General features: G+C 50.9%; 2 protein-coding genes and 1 pseudogene across 2 annotated transcripts in view; all 3 read left to right on the forward strand.

Annotated features, from left to right (window-relative positions):
• The window catches only part of LOC144108618 (uncharacterized), a 29,383-nt gene extending 24,745 nt beyond the window's left edge, over window positions 1–4,638 (forward strand). Inside the window, exon 10 of the mRNA XM_077641810.1 lies at window positions 4,484–4,638. Within this exon, the coding sequence (XP_077497936.1) occupies window positions 4,484–4,638 (155 nt within the window). The remainder of the gene's footprint in view (window positions 1–4,483) is intronic.
• Window position 4,639: 1 nt separating this feature from the next.
• Window positions 4,640–6,431, forward strand: LOC144108619 (uncharacterized; annotated as a pseudogene).
• A 6,424-nt stretch (window positions 6,432–12,855) lies between these two features.
• Window positions 12,856–16,443, forward strand: part of LOC144108620 (uncharacterized) — a 44,004-nt gene continuing 40,416 nt past the window's right edge. Inside the window, exon 1 of the mRNA XM_077641811.1 lies at window positions 12,856–12,886. Coding sequence (XP_077497937.1) covers window positions 12,856–12,886 — 31 coding nt within the window. The remainder of the gene's footprint in view (window positions 12,887–16,443) is intronic.

Below are 16,443 nucleotides of genomic sequence, written 5' to 3' on the forward strand. Positions count from 1 at the left end.
GACATAAGAGAGCCCACATGTTCAATATCCAACGTTTCTAAAAATTTTCTAGTCAACCGCTGTGTGCAGCTTCTGAATGAAAGCGAAGATGACCATTAATCCGTTTCTTTTGCTGTGTCACTGATCTTTTAAACTAGTTTTACTGCCCGCTCTTTGCGAACTCCTGAGTTGCCAGAGGATGACTAAACAGCACAAATCTCAAATTTTAAAATCCTGTAATGGTGCTGCTTTCCAGGCAGGTTGCGCGAAGGTAACCCTCACTAGTCTACACATTCAATAGCAAGCCCTTGTGAAGCGTAAAATTGTGATCTAACTTCGGCTGCTTATCCCCTTCCTTTTTTCAAAATAGCGAAGTGGCGCCAACGTACGGAATTACTCCTTTGTTTCATTCATTTTTTTTTGCCTTAAGGCCTTACCTATTTGCTTTTCTGAGATTCCCGAGCAACTTTTCCGCTGTGAAGAAGTACCAGTGTGGACATGCGCAGCCTCTGGAGGAATCTGGTCATTGAATCTGGTCGCCTCCTTTGAGTTAAACATAAAAAGTAAGATGAACGGCGTATGAAGTTTAAGGCCCCGAAGCTGCATGAAGGCTTCGTGTCATGGTGCAGCGGAGGGCTTCGGATTTGTTTGGATAAACTGTGGTTCAGCATGACGGCTGTGTGCGATGCAGCTATGGCCGGCTCCAGGTTAGCTTAAACTACCTCTGGTTATTTAACGTGCAAAATGACTTGCACAGTAGACGAGTGCTTATGTATTTCACCGCCAAGAAGTCGCTGAGGCTCTCCTTGTAAAGCGGCCTTGACGGAGACTTTAGATCAAATAGAAGAAGAGAAAGAGGGAGTCAATCTCTTCATAATTTTGAAATCAAAACTGTCATCCCTTTTCTGTTCATGAGGAAGAATTCACCTTTGCTGCGCTTCCACGTGCTTTTCATTTTTATTAACTGGGTTCAGGTGAATAGCCACCCGATCCTTGGCCGATCCCCCAGTGTGAGTATGTGCCATCTTTTGATAGGCTAACAACAACAACACAGGCGCTTCGTTACCCAAGTTTTCATCACAAGCCACGCTGTCAGTTAAGACGCGGGATGTGCTCGTAACATGCGCCTCCATCGAGACGTCATTTCCGGAGGTGGCAGCAGAGGCAACAATAGCGCTAGCACTCGCGCATCCCAAAGTAGGAAGAATTGTCAGTGACTCGCAAAAGGCGTATAACAGCTACAGAAAGGGGTGGGTTTCCATTGCGGCACTAGATATTCTCAAGAGTAAACGCGACGTACCTGAAAGGAAAGTTGAGTTGATATGGACACCGGCTCACTCTGGGCTGGAGGGTAAAGAACTTGCCCACCAGTTCGCCCGAGAAATGGAACACCGGGTAGAGGAAGGTGAGCCACAGTCTATAATTAGCTTCAGGGACATTATAAACCATTACAAGACGGAGAGGTGACGTTACCCCGATTCCCACAAATCGCTCAGCAGAAGCATAAAGCGATCTAGAGGCAGACACAGGCAGGACCCTTACCCCACCAATACCTTCAAAACAAGACGTACCCGGAAAGGTACGAGAATGAATTAATTTCTGCAAGACTCAGAAGGGACGTTCTAACATGTCATTGGAGTATGAGATTTCGTCAAGGCAATCCACCCATCCCTTACCTGCCCCACTACCTCGCCCTGTCCCTCATCCTCCCATACCGAGCGATGGGAGACCTTACTAATCGGCCCCACCCTGGATGACCAGCTCGACGTGATCTCCAGGGGCCAAGCGGCTAGGGAAGCATTGAGGTCCCGTGTAGAGCGAACCACTTCCATCGACGACATCTAAGAAGACGTCGAGCTCGGCTCAATAAAGATGTTTCTCTCTCACTCTACCTTCTATAGCTAGCAGAAAAAATGAAAAGGAAACTGCTGGGGCCTGCCCACTTGCTCAGGGTGAGCCACAACCACCGTTGACCACAACCGCTGCTCAAATATCTTTCGGCTCTTCTACTTTCAGCACGAGGCTTGCTCGTGCGCCGAGACTGGTGCCACTTGAAGTCAATATCTGTGAAGAAATTGTGGACTATCCCTTTGGCACATAGGGTCTGGAACGATGTCAAAGAAACTAGCGCGAAGGTGCGCACAGAGTTGTTAGTCGAGTTGAATTCTGGCTTGTGCTAGGGATTCGTAAAGACGACCCTTGGTCCTCGACACCGTAATGAGGGGCGACCTTTCGAGGGCATGGCGGGCTAACCGGTCGTCGCAGAGGGATGCGAGTGGTACCAAACGAATTGCCGTTTCGTGATGTACAATTTGGTACCCCAATATTCCGATAGCATAGGAGTAAACTTATCTAACGCTCTTTATTTGATTTCGCATTCGCTAATCATTTTAATATATAGCCATATATACCAAGCCGTCGGTTGCGATGTGTACAGGCGGCGCCGGTCCCAGACTGACGATCCCAAAGATATTGCTGGGCATGCAAAGTATATGGAAAAGGATAAGGACCGCCTGACAAAGTAAAACCACAGCCAAACCAAGCTTTCGCTTTGCATCTGTCGCTAGTATAGTGGAGATGAACAACAACCATTTTTGTTTAGTTGTGGCGTTGATCAATGGAGATTATTGGCCAATATTTGTCCGCGGAATGGTACGTACCGATTAAAAAAGGCGAAAAAAACAACCACATGCGATCGGTAGGAACCGAGCCCACGACCTCCGAATTAATACTAAAATATTTAATAATCACCTCAATGGGTCAGCCCCACAAAAATAAAATAAAAATACCCAATGCTTCTTGGTTTTTGTGGATGTTGGTCTGTCTCACATGTTTAACGAGCCCCGCATTTCCCTCTCTCTCTCTCTCTCAATATATATATATATATATATATATATATATACATGCAAAGTCGAAAACGCTTCATTTAACCATAGATTTATTTTAAGTCGACGTTTCGGAAAAAGCCTGTCCTTTCTCAAGACTGCGGTTACAGGGATCTTCTTCCCCTACTTAAGGAGTTGGCACTGGCAGACATGTACTACACATGAACAAAGTAAACAAACGGAGGCAAAGAATACTAGAAAAGAGAGAGAGAGAGAGGGAAAAAAAGGGGAACCAATAAAAAAGAAAAATGTGTTGTCCCCCACCGCCCACCCCGCAGCCGCGGGGAGCCGGCCCGGGACGAAAAAAAGAAAGAAAAACAAGGAGCGGAAGGGGATAATGGCCACCCCTTAAGGCAGCAGAGCGGCGGCGAGTAAGGTGCACAGCAACAGACGGTGGCGGGATCGCCCAACACACAAAAGTTAGAGACGCGTGCACGCACGTGCCCCGGCCATAAAGAGTAAACAAATAAACAGAATAAAATGCAGACAGGGCTAGAGCTTCCGTCATCTGGAACCACTTTGGCAGCCAGAGCTAAGGCCAAGTTAAGCTCACGGTTCCGCTGATTCGGTTCTTTTGGCACGGCTCTCAGCTCCTATGTCGTAGCGTCTTGAATGGCCTCCATGCCCCCCCAGCAACCTTTTAGGTGAGTGTGTGCGAGGGGTTTCAGTGGTTCCCATAGATGCCGCCAGCAAACACGTTGCTTAGCAGTTAAGCGCAGGCTCTGTTAAGGCGTGTTTATACTTCGGCGTAACGCGCAAGCGCTGCACGGCGACGTCAAGTCCGCCAAGGCGAGACCCTCTATACTCCAACTGCGCTTCACCGCAAACGCGTTCGGCGGCTTCGGCGCACACTGACCGCACTGGCGGAGACTTAGAGCAGTCTCTATTTCGCGCTGAGTGCGCCAGCCGCCGCCGGCCCGGCCAGACCGGTTCGCCTCCGCGGCGAGTCGCGCGTTGTGTCGTCAGGTTCCCCTTGGAGCATCGCAACGGCAAAATCGCAAGTTCGCAGCCAGTAAAATTTTCGCTTTAAAATTGCATGCACTTGTGCTCAGCATTTGTGTTAAGATAATGGTTTCTCGCAAAAAGCATGTGGCAGGAAAAAACGTGGTTCATCATCGGGGACAATGAATAGGAACAAATATTACTAGCGTCGTTCCCGGAGCCTGTTTCAGAATGCTGAGGGTGTGCTGCCCGGCTTTCTTGCACCATAGCGAAGTGTTCAGCTTCCCTACATGACTAACACCTTGGCACCCGGCTTCATGACACTGCCGTGTTTGATTTCAGTCGAACACTCAGCCGTCAAACACACGTATGAGATTTATGATCTCAACCCTCAGTGAAAAACCGCCGCGTGACTCAGTGGTTAGTGCGCTCGGCTGCTGAGTTCGAACGCTACCGCGGCGGATGTGTTTTTATGGAGGCAAAACGGTAAGGCGCCCGTGTGCTGTGCGATGTGAGTGCACGTTAAAGATCTTTAGGTGTTTGAAATTCCTCCGGAGCAGACTCACGGGGAGTTGCGTTCGAGCTACGCGGGCGAACGCTGGTCGGCTCCGTCGTTTTTCGGCTGGAGCCACGGCTAAAGCTTCTGCACCCCACAAGACCAATGCCTCTCAACGCAGCAAGCAATCTGGACTACGTGGACCCCAAATTTTGCAAGGTGGGCCCAAGTTTGCTAATTCTACGGCCGATTTACACCCTGGCGACGCAGTTTGGCCTAACGACGTCGGCGTTCCACACCGACGTGCGGCGGCGTGGAACCGGCCTCCCTAGGTAAAATGGCTGACCCTTCATCATTCGCGAGGGGTTACGATCCCGACGGCATGATCTGGACGACAGTTTCTACATCGGAAGGGGACAACTCCGGTTCTGTTCCGAAATTTCGGCACCAATCTTTCAACGAAGCGGTCGCGCGCCGCTCGATCGTTCAAGCCAAGCTAGCGGCGTCCATCGCTGCCCCGGCCTCTGGCACACTCGGCTGGCAAGACGCAGCCTCCTGCCTCGCGCGCTGCAGTAATCAAAGGCAAGGACTGTCCTAACTGGAAGCCTCGCCGACTCCCAAGACCGGGACCAGACGACTTCGTGGTTGTTTTCAAGCCATGCAAACATATCTAGCTGCACCAAGGCTTTTCAGAAAATCGCTACGGCGCCGCTATTACGGCCTATCTTGGGCCCGCAGTGGCAAGGTCTGTTATGGATCTGCCATACCGTGAACAAAACCTCAATGTGATTTACACGCCGAACCCAGCGGCGGCTGATCGGCTCCTCGGGGGCATCTCCATTAACACCGAGCATGAGATTATTCCACTCCACGGATACCTTCGACAAGACGGAGGCGATGTATGCCACGGCGTCATCACCGTCAGCAACTCGGACACTATTGGCTTCGGGAGCAGGTGCAGTGGAGGGCAGGCACCATCGCCGAGGTTAAAAAATTCGGCTCCTGTAACAAAGCTCGCATCACCTTCGTCGGGAGGGAAAAACCGCGTTTTGTGCACTACGAGAACATGCTCATCCCTGTGCAAAACTGCTACCATACGATCCTGGCCTGCGGCCTGTGTGGGGCCGTTGGCCACCGAGTGGATGCTTGTCCCGACACGCAGACGAACACGTGCGGTCTGTGTGGGCAACAGGCCCCGCTTCAGGAGGGGGTGCGGGCCCCTCACGAGTGTGTGCTGCGGTGCTCGGTTTGTGCCGGTGCACACGCCACTAACTCGCGGGAGTGTGCGGCGAAATTCCGCAAGCACACGATGACCACCACAAAGAAAATTGCTGCCAAGGAGAAGAGCCGCCATCTTGGCCGCCCCGGTGAGTTACTAAGCCGGGACAACAACACCAAGAAGCTGGGGACACCCACCGGAGGAGCCGGCAAGCGCCCGTCGACGCAGCCGCCACCACACGGCGATACTGGAAAGCAGTCGACAGCGCCACCACACGACAAGACCGGGGCCTGGGTCAACGCCGTGAAACATGGAACGCAGGTGAGCGGTACGGACAGGGCTGCCTCCTCCTCCCCTCCCTCTTGCCCCTCTGCGGCATGCAGTGCCGAGCAAACCAAAATAGGAGCTCCTGAGGGCAAAATTGAGATGCTGCTAGAGAAAATTGCGCTCCTAGAATCACAATCAAAACAGCCTATCACTCCCCCCTCTCGCTCCGCTACCGAGGCAATGGAGAGTGAGCCCGCGGCACCGAACGCCGCACTGAACGGGGATGCTGCACTTCAGGCCCGTCTAGAGGCCCGCATAGACGCCCGTTTCAGTGCCCTAGAAAGTCAAATTTCCGCGGCAGTCATCTCCGCAATCACCAAAATGACCGAAATTGTACCCACAATAGTCGCGCAGCACATCGCACAATCTTCGCGTGGCGTCCGACGAGTCGGCGGTCTAATCAAAGGCGTGTCTGGCCGCTATCCCAAAATGCGTCGCGCCATGGAAACTAGCAGCAGACGACGACAGCTGCTCGCTCTCGGGAATAGAGGATGGCCCTCTCATCGCGAGTGCTGGCTCCGGAGAAACGTCCTTACAATCGACCTCTCGCCTAACTGACCATGGTGGACAGGCTTCAAATTAGGCGCTCTCCGCATACTAATTCGGCCACCCCCATCTTAATCACCCAGTGGAACTGCCGCGGATTCCGTTCCCGTGCCAAGCGGGCGAACCTCCGGCTTTTCCTGTCAACATTCGATTCACTTCTTGCGGTGGTTACCCTCCAGGAGCCAGGTAGCGGCGCAACCCTTACAAATTAGACAGTTTTAGCTGTGCGTACGCAAAGAGTTAGCGTACACGAGGAGTTTGCGGGGACGGTAGTGCGCATGCGCAGAACGCAAGCGCAAGCCTTCCGTCTTGCGTACGGTAGCCTTGCGTACGCTAGCCAGCGGAGTTTGCGTTGCGGCGCTTGCGTGGCTTGCGTACGCTAACTTTGACAAGATGGCGGCGCCCTGCTCGCCCGCTTCGGAATAAATACATGTCGCCGCTGGATTCTCCGACGCAATAGCTCGCTAAAATGGTAGCGGTTCGCTTTTATTTCGCCTAATCTTGCCCACACGTAGCGGTATAAGCGATAACTAGCCCCTGTTTTTCAGATAATTTGGCGATCTTCAAGCTCCTAGGCCTAACTATATTCAGTGTGTTTTCCTCGTAGCAACGACACCTGGCGAAGCAATTTTCTAACTTTTAGCCAGATCTAGCATTTTCTTCGGTTTGCATAGTTTTTCTTCTTGGAACAAAAAAGGCTCCCAATGCACTCACAGTAGTTATCAGTAATCACGGATGAAATTTTCTTCAACCGAGCGTTGGTGTGGTTTGACTTCTTGTCACTAGATGGCGCCACGTAAGCCTGAGGGACGCTACGGCACGGTCAGCTAAAACTATACTTCGGAGCGGACAGCGTAACGCACGCAGCGCCGTAGCTCTTTGCGTACGCAAGCACTTGCGTACGCACAGCTAAAACTGTCTATTATGTTACGTTCCAGCAGGACTCTCTTCCTGTATCTGCGTGCATAAAAATTATACAGCCAACGTGGTTGATTTGGACCTCAATGCTGCATATTCCTATGTGATGGCCACTCTTCTTCCGTATTAAGAAAGAAAATGCACCCTTAGATATACTTAACATCTATTGTTTTCTAAGATAAAGAATGTAACTTTCGCAGCCCTCTTCAGTCGCGCCCTGAAGGCAGCGGGCAGTGACCCCCTGGTGATTGTGGGCGACTTTAACGCTCAAAGCACATTCTGGGGGTACGTGCGTGGAGAGAAGCGCGACCACAAGCTAGCGGAACTTGCGTCCACGCTGGGCCTGACCCTTCACACCGATCCTGCACATCCAACGCGGGTGGGTAACTCCGTGACTCGGGACACGTGTCCGGACCTTACCTTAACCAAAAACATAAGACACGCAGAATGGGCCAACGCCGAGGAAACCCTCGGCAGTGACCACTGCATACTCAACACCAGCGTCAGAACCAAACCACTGGCAAGATCCCACGCCCAAGCACGCCTACCCGACTGGACAATGTTCCGGCAAACCTACAATAATTCGGCCTCTATTCACGAACAAGGCTACCACGCGTGGTCACAAAAATTGGTTACACACCTTCGTTTGGTAGAAACTCAAGTTCAACTATCGGAGGCCACGGCGGAAGTGGACAACCACCTCCTGCACATCTGGGAGGCGCTGCACAGCCTCGTCCGCAGATGGCGCCGCCAAAAACATAATCGGAAGCTCAAAATTCGCATCGCCGAGCTCACCCAGCGAGTGGCTGATTACGCGGCACAGCTCGCCGACTCGAATTGGGTGGACCGGTGCAACACGGCCGCAAGACATATGTCTATACGGAGCACTTGGCGTCTCTTTCGCGCCTTGATCGATCCGACTAAAACCAGAGCCGAGACACGAAATCTCCTCCAACGGGCTATCCATAGCTTCGACGGAGATACCTCTAAATTAGCATGGAAACTACGCGATTAATACCTCTCCATCCAAAAGGACCCCCGAGTGCCAGCGTACTTGTATGCAAGTTCTGAGAACGCGGAGCTGGATCAACCGTTCCGGCTCCACGACCTGAAGGCGGCCTTGAGTAAAATGAAACAAGGAACGGCACCGGGAAGAGACAAATTAACTGTGAAATTACTTGCAAACCTTCCCGACCGGGCCTACGAGACAATCCTCGCATCTATAAACTCAATCTGGCAAGGTGAGGCACCATTGCCAATCGAATAGAAGACCGCCCTGGTCACCTTCATTCCTAAAGCCGGCAAAACCATAAACACGGACAACCTCCGCCCCATCTCCCTCACATCTTGTGCGGGAAAGCTGATGGAGACTATAGTACGAGACAGGCTGTCCGAGTTTTTGAAAATCCAAAATGTATTCGCAGACACCATGTTCGGGTTCCACCCGGACCGGTCAGCGCAGGATGTCCTGCTTCAACAAGACCGCGAAATTCTGAATCCCGTCGAATACCCCCTTAATGACAAGGTAGTACTCGCAATCGATTTGAAGGAGGCTTTCGACAATGTAACACACGACATACTTCTGACGCACCTCTCCTAAACCAATTGTGGACACAACACGTTTCAGTACATTAGGCAATTTCTCTCCGACTGGCAATCGTATATCCGGATACAAGATGAAGAACACGGCCCCCACCAATTAGGTAGAAGATTTACCCCGCAGGGCGCGGTGCTTTCACCTCTACTATTCAATTTTGCAATGATGAAACTTCCGGCGCAGTTGGAAAGTGTCGAGGGTGTACAGCACGCACTGTATGCCGACGACATCACCATCTGGGCTAAGCACGGATCAGTAGGAGACATTGAAGCCAACCTGCAGCAAACGGCGGAGATTGTTGACGCTTACGCCCGCCGCTGCGGCCTTGAATGCTCCCTGGCAAAATCAGAATTTGTGCACATTCGACCCTCGCCGAAGTGCACTACCAAAATCGAACTGTCCCTAGCGAGCGGACCCATCCCAGAACACGCGGAGATCATAGTACTGGGTCTCTTTATCAATAAACACCGCCGTGTCGACACAACACTGGCCAAATTGCGAAAGGTGGGGGACCAGGTGGGCCGCATGATCCGACGGGTTTCCAATAACCGCGGGGGGTTACGGTGCAAAGATGCCTTGCGGCTGGCGCATGCATTCGTAACCAGTTAAGTCTTGTACTCGACTCGTTACCTCCATCTTCGCAGATGTGACGAGAAAGCCCTTGAGGTGGTTCTCCGTAAGACTTACAAGCGTGCCCTCGACCTCCCGGTCACCACGTCCAACCGGCGCCTCCTGGACCTTGGAATGGTCAACACCTTCATGGAGCTCCGAGAAGCACTCTTGACAAACCACTACACAAGACTCAAAGACGCCGTCGGGTCGCCGCATGCTTGCCCGACTTCACATCCACCATCCAACACTAACTGAAGACCGCGTGCGCATCCCCGAAATCTGGACATACGCCCTGCAGGTACTCCCTCTTCCGGCCAACATGACACGAGACGACCATAGTGGCCAGCACCTCGCGCGGGCGGAAGCCTTGGCACGCTACTAAGGAAACAAACACGGAGTATTTTACGTGGACGACGCCGGCCCACATCATGGGGGTTGGTACACAGCCGCAGTCGTCCACCAAAACACCAAGACATTACTCATGCGGAAGAGGTGGCAATCGCGCTCGCCGCCGCCGATCAGGACTTGCGGGTAATCGTTACCGACTCGCGGGGGGCCTGCAGGAACATCGAAAGGGGCTTTATTTTCTATTTGTCATACCAAATTCTTCAACATAGTAATTATCTCGGGGTTCCCGCGTCCCACCCAATAGTATGGACTCCCGCGCACACGGATCTCGAGAGCAACGAAGCGGCCGACGCCGCTGCCCGCGCGCTCACTCTCCGGGCATCACCCTTGCCTCCCCCGATGCGGACTCCTACCCTAATCCGGCTTTTGCCTTCAAGAAAATCATCCAGTATTACCATTTCAGCCACGCAATATTTCCTAAGCCATGCAAGGGCCTCACGAAAGTGGAGGAACACTTACTCCTTCGCCTTTATACTAAAACACTTCTGTGCCCGGCAGTAATCAAACATTTCGACCCTGCGTGCACAGGAGAGTGCCCGCACTGCAGGGAAATTCTGTCTTCGGACATTTACCACATGGTGTGGGCATGCCAATCAACTGCGCATCTTCCCCCTATCCCCAACCCTGCCCGGGAGGAATGGGAGGCGGCCCTGCTCGGCTGCTATGACCTGGCGAGCCAAAAGGCTTTGGTCGGGCGCGCCCGAGCAGCAGCTACCGCCAATGGGCTGCTGTAATGAGCAGCCCACCAAGCATTTGTAAGGAACGGACCCTTAAGGACCGCTCCACTAGCTTCCTGCATATATTTTGAAAATAAAGTTTTTCAGTCAGTCAGTCAGTCAGCCTCCGGAGCCCTCCACTATAGCACCTCTTTAATCCTTTCTCCTTTCACTCTCTCATTTATTCCTTTCCTTACGGCGCGGTTCTGGTGTCCAATGTTTTATGACACAGATACTGCGTCATTTCCTTCCCCTAAAAAATTATTATTATCACTATTAACCCTGAGCGAAAAATGAAAATTGGTTTTTGCGGAACAGAAATGGCGCAGTATCTGTCTCATATCGGCAGACACCTGAGCCGTGCCGTAAGGAAGGAATAAAGGAGGCAGTGAAAGAAGTAAAAGAGAAAGAGGTGTAGTGGAGGGCTCCGGAATAATTTCGGCCACCTAGGGATGTTTAACGTGAAGTATCGGTGGACACATGAACCGTGCCGTAGGGAAAGAAATAAAGGAGGGAGTGAAAGAAGTGCTATGGTGGAGGGCTGCAGAGTAACTTTGACCACCTGGGGATCTTTAACGCCACTGCAAGTTAAACATTCCCCGGTGGTCGAAATTACTTTGGAGCCCTCCACTACGGCACCTATCTCATTTTCGTCTTTCACTCCCTCCTTTTCTCCTTTCCTTTGCATGGCATGGTTCATGTGTGTGCCGTTATGTGAGACAGATACTGCGCTATTTCCTTTCCGCAAAAACGAATTTTCATTTTTCAATGACGTCATCGCGGTGGCTCACTGGTCAGAGCGTTCGGCTACTGACCGGGTTTGAACCCGACAGCTGCGGCTGCGTCTTTATGGAGGCAAAACTCTAAGGTGTCCGTGTATTGTGCCATGTCAGTGCACGTTAAAAAACCCCAGGTGGTCGAAATTATTCCGGAGCCCTCCACTACGGCGCATCGTTCTTCCTTTCTTCATTCACTCCCTCCTTTATCCCTTCCCATACGGCGCGGTTCAGGTGTCCAACGATACATGAGACAGATACTGTGCCATTTCCTTCCCCAAAACCCATTATTATTATTATTATTTCAGTGAGATTTAATATCCCACAGCGGCTCAGGATATGAGCGACCCCATCGTGAAGAGCTCTGGAAATTTCAACCACCTCGAGTTCTTTAGCATGTACTGACATCGCACAGTACAGTTAAATGATTTTGATTATGCTGCCACTTCGGCTAACGCAACTTTACTGGTTTCACCGTGGAGACAGCGTTGGCAGCCACTCACTCCGATGCCAAGCACATAATTTCTGGTTCTCAACAAGGCTGTCGAAATATATAAGGAGAATGGCGCCGCTTGCCAGAAAAATTTTTGCAAACGCGAAACATGTAGCTCAATGCAGAGAACATGACAATTGATATGGGTGCCCGGACACCAGGGAAGAAGGGAACGAGGCTGCTCACACAGCCGCCCGAGCGTCTCTCCTCGTTAGGACTGATGCTTGGGCGAGTTGGTATGCCATGTTCAAGAAGAACAGCGCGAAAAGACATCCTGTGGTCCTTGTCTTTTCGCGCTGTTCTTCTTGAACGTCTCTCCTCCTTAGTTCCACTAACTTGCCAGACTCTGTCGGGACTCATGTACCGAATACGCTTTCTACATATACCCGCCGCGGTGGCTCAATGGTTAGAGCGCTGGGCTACTGACCTAGAATTCCCGGGTTCGACAGAGGCGGGTGCGTTCTTATGGAGGCTAATCACCTAAGGCGCCCGTGTGCTGTGCGATGTCAGTGCACGCTAAAGACCCGCGGGTGGTCTAAATTATTCCGGAGGCATCGACTATGACAACTCTTTCTTCTTTCACTCCCACCTTTCTCCCTTCCCTTACGGCGCGGTTCAGGTTCAACGATATATGAGACAAACACTGCGCCATTTCCTTTCTGCCAAAAACGAATTATATGCGGACATTACAGCATATCTGCGTCTCAGGAGGCAGACGTTCCCAGAGTCCGCCAAGAGCTTGGATAGAAATGAGGAACGACCTCCTCAGAAGGTTGCCAACTGGGTCATTTCTAAGCTCCGCAATTCTAAAACACATATACCCAAATTTTTCAGGGTACTGTAGATTTCGTGACATGTAGGCCGACGCATATCATTTGCTATGGGCATGCCATAAAAATATGAGAGTAAATTATCCAATGAGAGAGGGCTGGGAGGCGAACATGTCCAGCTTCGTGGACCTGAAGTCCCAGAGTACTCTGGATCAAAGAGCGCTTGCAGCGGCTACCGCTAATGGCGTCCCTGATTGACGACTACTTACTCTCTTCCTGTCACCTCACCTCTTTCATTTCATTTCTCCATTCTGCCTGCTATCCCTTATTTCCGCTGCCCCAGCTCAGGTGCTTCAGTATTGATGGCAGATGCCGGGGCTAGCAAAAATCTTTTCCTTCCTTTTTACTATTATTTTAATAAAAAAAGCGCTACCATCACCACCACTATCGCCCCAAGGGAGTGGTGAATCTATCCACTCCCTCTAAATTCCACCTCAGGGCATCAAATAAAATTTTACCACAACAACCACCACTGCCACCACAAATATGCAGCCGGCTGTGAGCATCCGATGGCGTCCGTGTCTTTTACCGAGGAAAGAACACGTGCATCTTCGCTCTTAACTCTTTGTACTGAGATACAGCTTTCTATAGATATGCAGTGGAAGCTAGGAGCGCGAAACGCCGCCTTCCTCAAGCGCGCTCTTTGCACGCGATCGAGAGCCACAGACGCCGGCCTGTTAACTAGCGGCACGCGTTCCCAACTTCCATCACACAGCCATAGAAAGCTGTCCCCGAGTTTCAGTACCTGTCCCCCCTCCCCTCAGAGAATCGACTTGGTATCGTCCAAGCCTCTCCCGGGCCAATGCCCACGTGTGGACGCGTCCTTTTCAACCGTTTCTCGCGGGCGACGCGTTTCAAATTTAGACGCAGACATCACAGACGCAGAGGTCTGGTACGCAATTGGAAAACTGCGGACAACATCTGCGGCAGGACCAGACAAAGTTACAAATAAGACTCTCAGGAACTTAGACGCAACGTCGATCGCGGCGGTTACAGACCTTATGAACAAATACTGGCATGCAGGCAACATACCACCAGAGTGGAAACACGCGAAAATCACTTTTATTCCTAAAGCGGGTAAGAAACTCAGCACTGAGAATCTACGGCCAATTTCATTAACTTCATGCCTAGGCAAACTCATGGAGCATGTCATCCTCAATAGGCTCCAAAACTATGCGGAGGACATGAACCTCCTACCTGAAACAATGTTAGGATTCAGGGCCCAACTATCTACCCAGGACATTCTCTTGCAGCTTAACAAGGACATAATTGAAGCTGACGAGGGAACAGGAACGAAAGCAATATTGGGTTTAGACCTTGTTAAAGCTTTCGACAACGTCACCCACAAAGCCATCTTGACAAACTTGTCAGAAATCAACCCCGGAGAAAGGACGTACAACTACATCCGATCCTTCCTCACTAACAGAACAGCAGTGATAACGGTCGGAACAATAGAGTCTGCCCCAATCAAACTAGGAAGTAAAGGAACGCCACAGGGCTCCGTCCTGTCCCCTTTCCTTTTTAACCTCTCCCTCATCAAAATTCCCCCCAAACTGGCACAAATACCAGACCTACATCACACGTTCTATGCAGATGACATCACACTTTGGGTAACCAAAGGATGCGAAGGCTACGTAGAAGACACACTCCAAGCAGCAGTGGACATCATCGAGGCATGCGCATGGGATTCTGGCCTCACTTGTTCTGAGCAAAAATCTGAACTCTTCGTGATCCGTCGTAAACAAAGCGGTAGGCGTACCACGACATCCCCCCCGCAAATAAACGTCTATGTTAATGGACGATCTGTCAAAGAGGTACAGACCATGAGAATACTGGGGTTGTATTTACAAACAAATGGAAAAAATACTGACACACTCACTAAGCTAAAACGCACGGTAGAAGCGACGGCGCGATTACTCCGCCGCATAGCTAACCGCAGACAAGGGGTGAGGGAAAGAGATTTATGCCGCCTAGTGCAGGCCTTTGCGCTGAGCAGGATACTCTATGCCACCCCTTATCTGAAATTTTCGAAAGCAGAAAAGGACAAATTGGATAGCATGATACGGCAGGCCTATAAGGCTGCGTTAGGACTCCCACTAAATGCCTCAACCGAAAGGCTTATGAGGTTAGGAATACATAACACCTACAATGAACTGAAAGAAGCCCATTTAATGGCTCAAACAGCGCGATTAGCCAATTCCAGAACTGGCAGGAGTATTCTTACCAGGCTCGGAATTAACTTTCAACCTACGAATAACGATGCTAAAGTAGACTTACCCCGCGCCTATAGGACGGCCCTACTAATCAAACCACTCCCCAAAAACATGCACCCCTTACACCATGAGGGTAGAAGACAAGCACGAGCCAAAGCCTTGTATAAGAAATACAGACAGTGTGCTACAACACTTTATGTAGATGCGGCAGAATACAAAAATACCAATGCCTTTGCAGTTGTGGTTGTGAACGAGAATGGTGACCACATCGTCTCGGCGACAATCAAAACGAAATCCTCTGAAACGGCAGAAGAGGCGGCTATAGCCCTCGCCCTAGCACATACCCAAGGGAGCATCATCCTCAGCGATTCCAAAATGGGTATCAATAATTTCGCTAAAGGGCGAATTACAAACACCTCCCTTAGAATCCTTAACGCAACCAAATTCTCACCAAATTATTCCGAATTGCTATGGGTCCCAGCCCATTCGGGGAATCCGGGGAACGAGGCAGCCCACAATAAAGCCCGAGGTTTCGTCGACCGGGCAGTGGATGAGTCTGGCTCCCTGAATTTCACGAAGGACTCAATGATCACATATCATGATCTCACCAATCATTTTAAACTAGAGAGGAGAATTTTCCCCCCTCCAGACAAAAGCCTTACTAAAGAACAAGAGGTTACGTGGCGTCGTCTACAGACGAGATCGATACGCACCCCATCACTCCTCGCGCACATTTATCCAGATCTTTACAACCCAAACTGCCAACACTGTGGCCAACGTGCTACCTACGATCACATCCTGTGGGACTGCAAAATAGAGCCACCTCCGGGTGATCTAGTTACAGCCCCTTCTCTCGAGCGGTGGGAGACCGTGCTGGCTAGCTCTGACCCCAGAACGCAAGTTTTGGCGGTGGAGTGGGCTGACAAAGTCGTCGAGGGCTATGTACTCTCGACCACTTAACGCGACTTCTTGCCAAGCTCTTCCCGGCGAATAAAATGTTTTACAATCAATTTCGGTGTTGAGCTGTTCATCGAGCGTTCGTGACTTAGTGCATTTCAAGAAGCGCCTCTGGCACCTCGAGCAGCATTGCACTCCAATGGCAACAAATGGTAAGTCTGCACCTGTTCTACTAGTTCTTTCTATGCGCTAGTTCTTCAATAGTACTACTTACGACTACAGGGAGGCATGATTGTATAACTATTTTGCAGAGCGCCATGCATATAATTGTGCTCTGGCTGCACCAGGAACCTCATTTTTTCTAGGAACGTAGGTAAAAGCTCCGCCTGAGTCGCCCTCAAACTAAAAAAAAGCTTATTGCGGGTTGTTGGAGACCAGCCGTACCAAAATGCGTACCTAGACGTTCTGCAGATAGCGAAAACGCGCTTCTGTTAGGCAGACTTTGCAGACTTCCACGCTAGATTGCACGGAGGGAAATTTTTTTCTGTGGTAAATTACGACCAGCGCTCAACCCGGAAGCGAAAAATGT

The sequence above is a fragment of the Amblyomma americanum genome, chromosome 10, assembly GCF_052857255.1.
Source record: "Amblyomma americanum isolate KBUSLIRL-KWMA chromosome 10, ASM5285725v1, whole genome shotgun sequence".
Taxonomy (NCBI): Eukaryota; Metazoa; Arthropoda; class Arachnida; order Ixodida; family Ixodidae; genus Amblyomma; species Amblyomma americanum.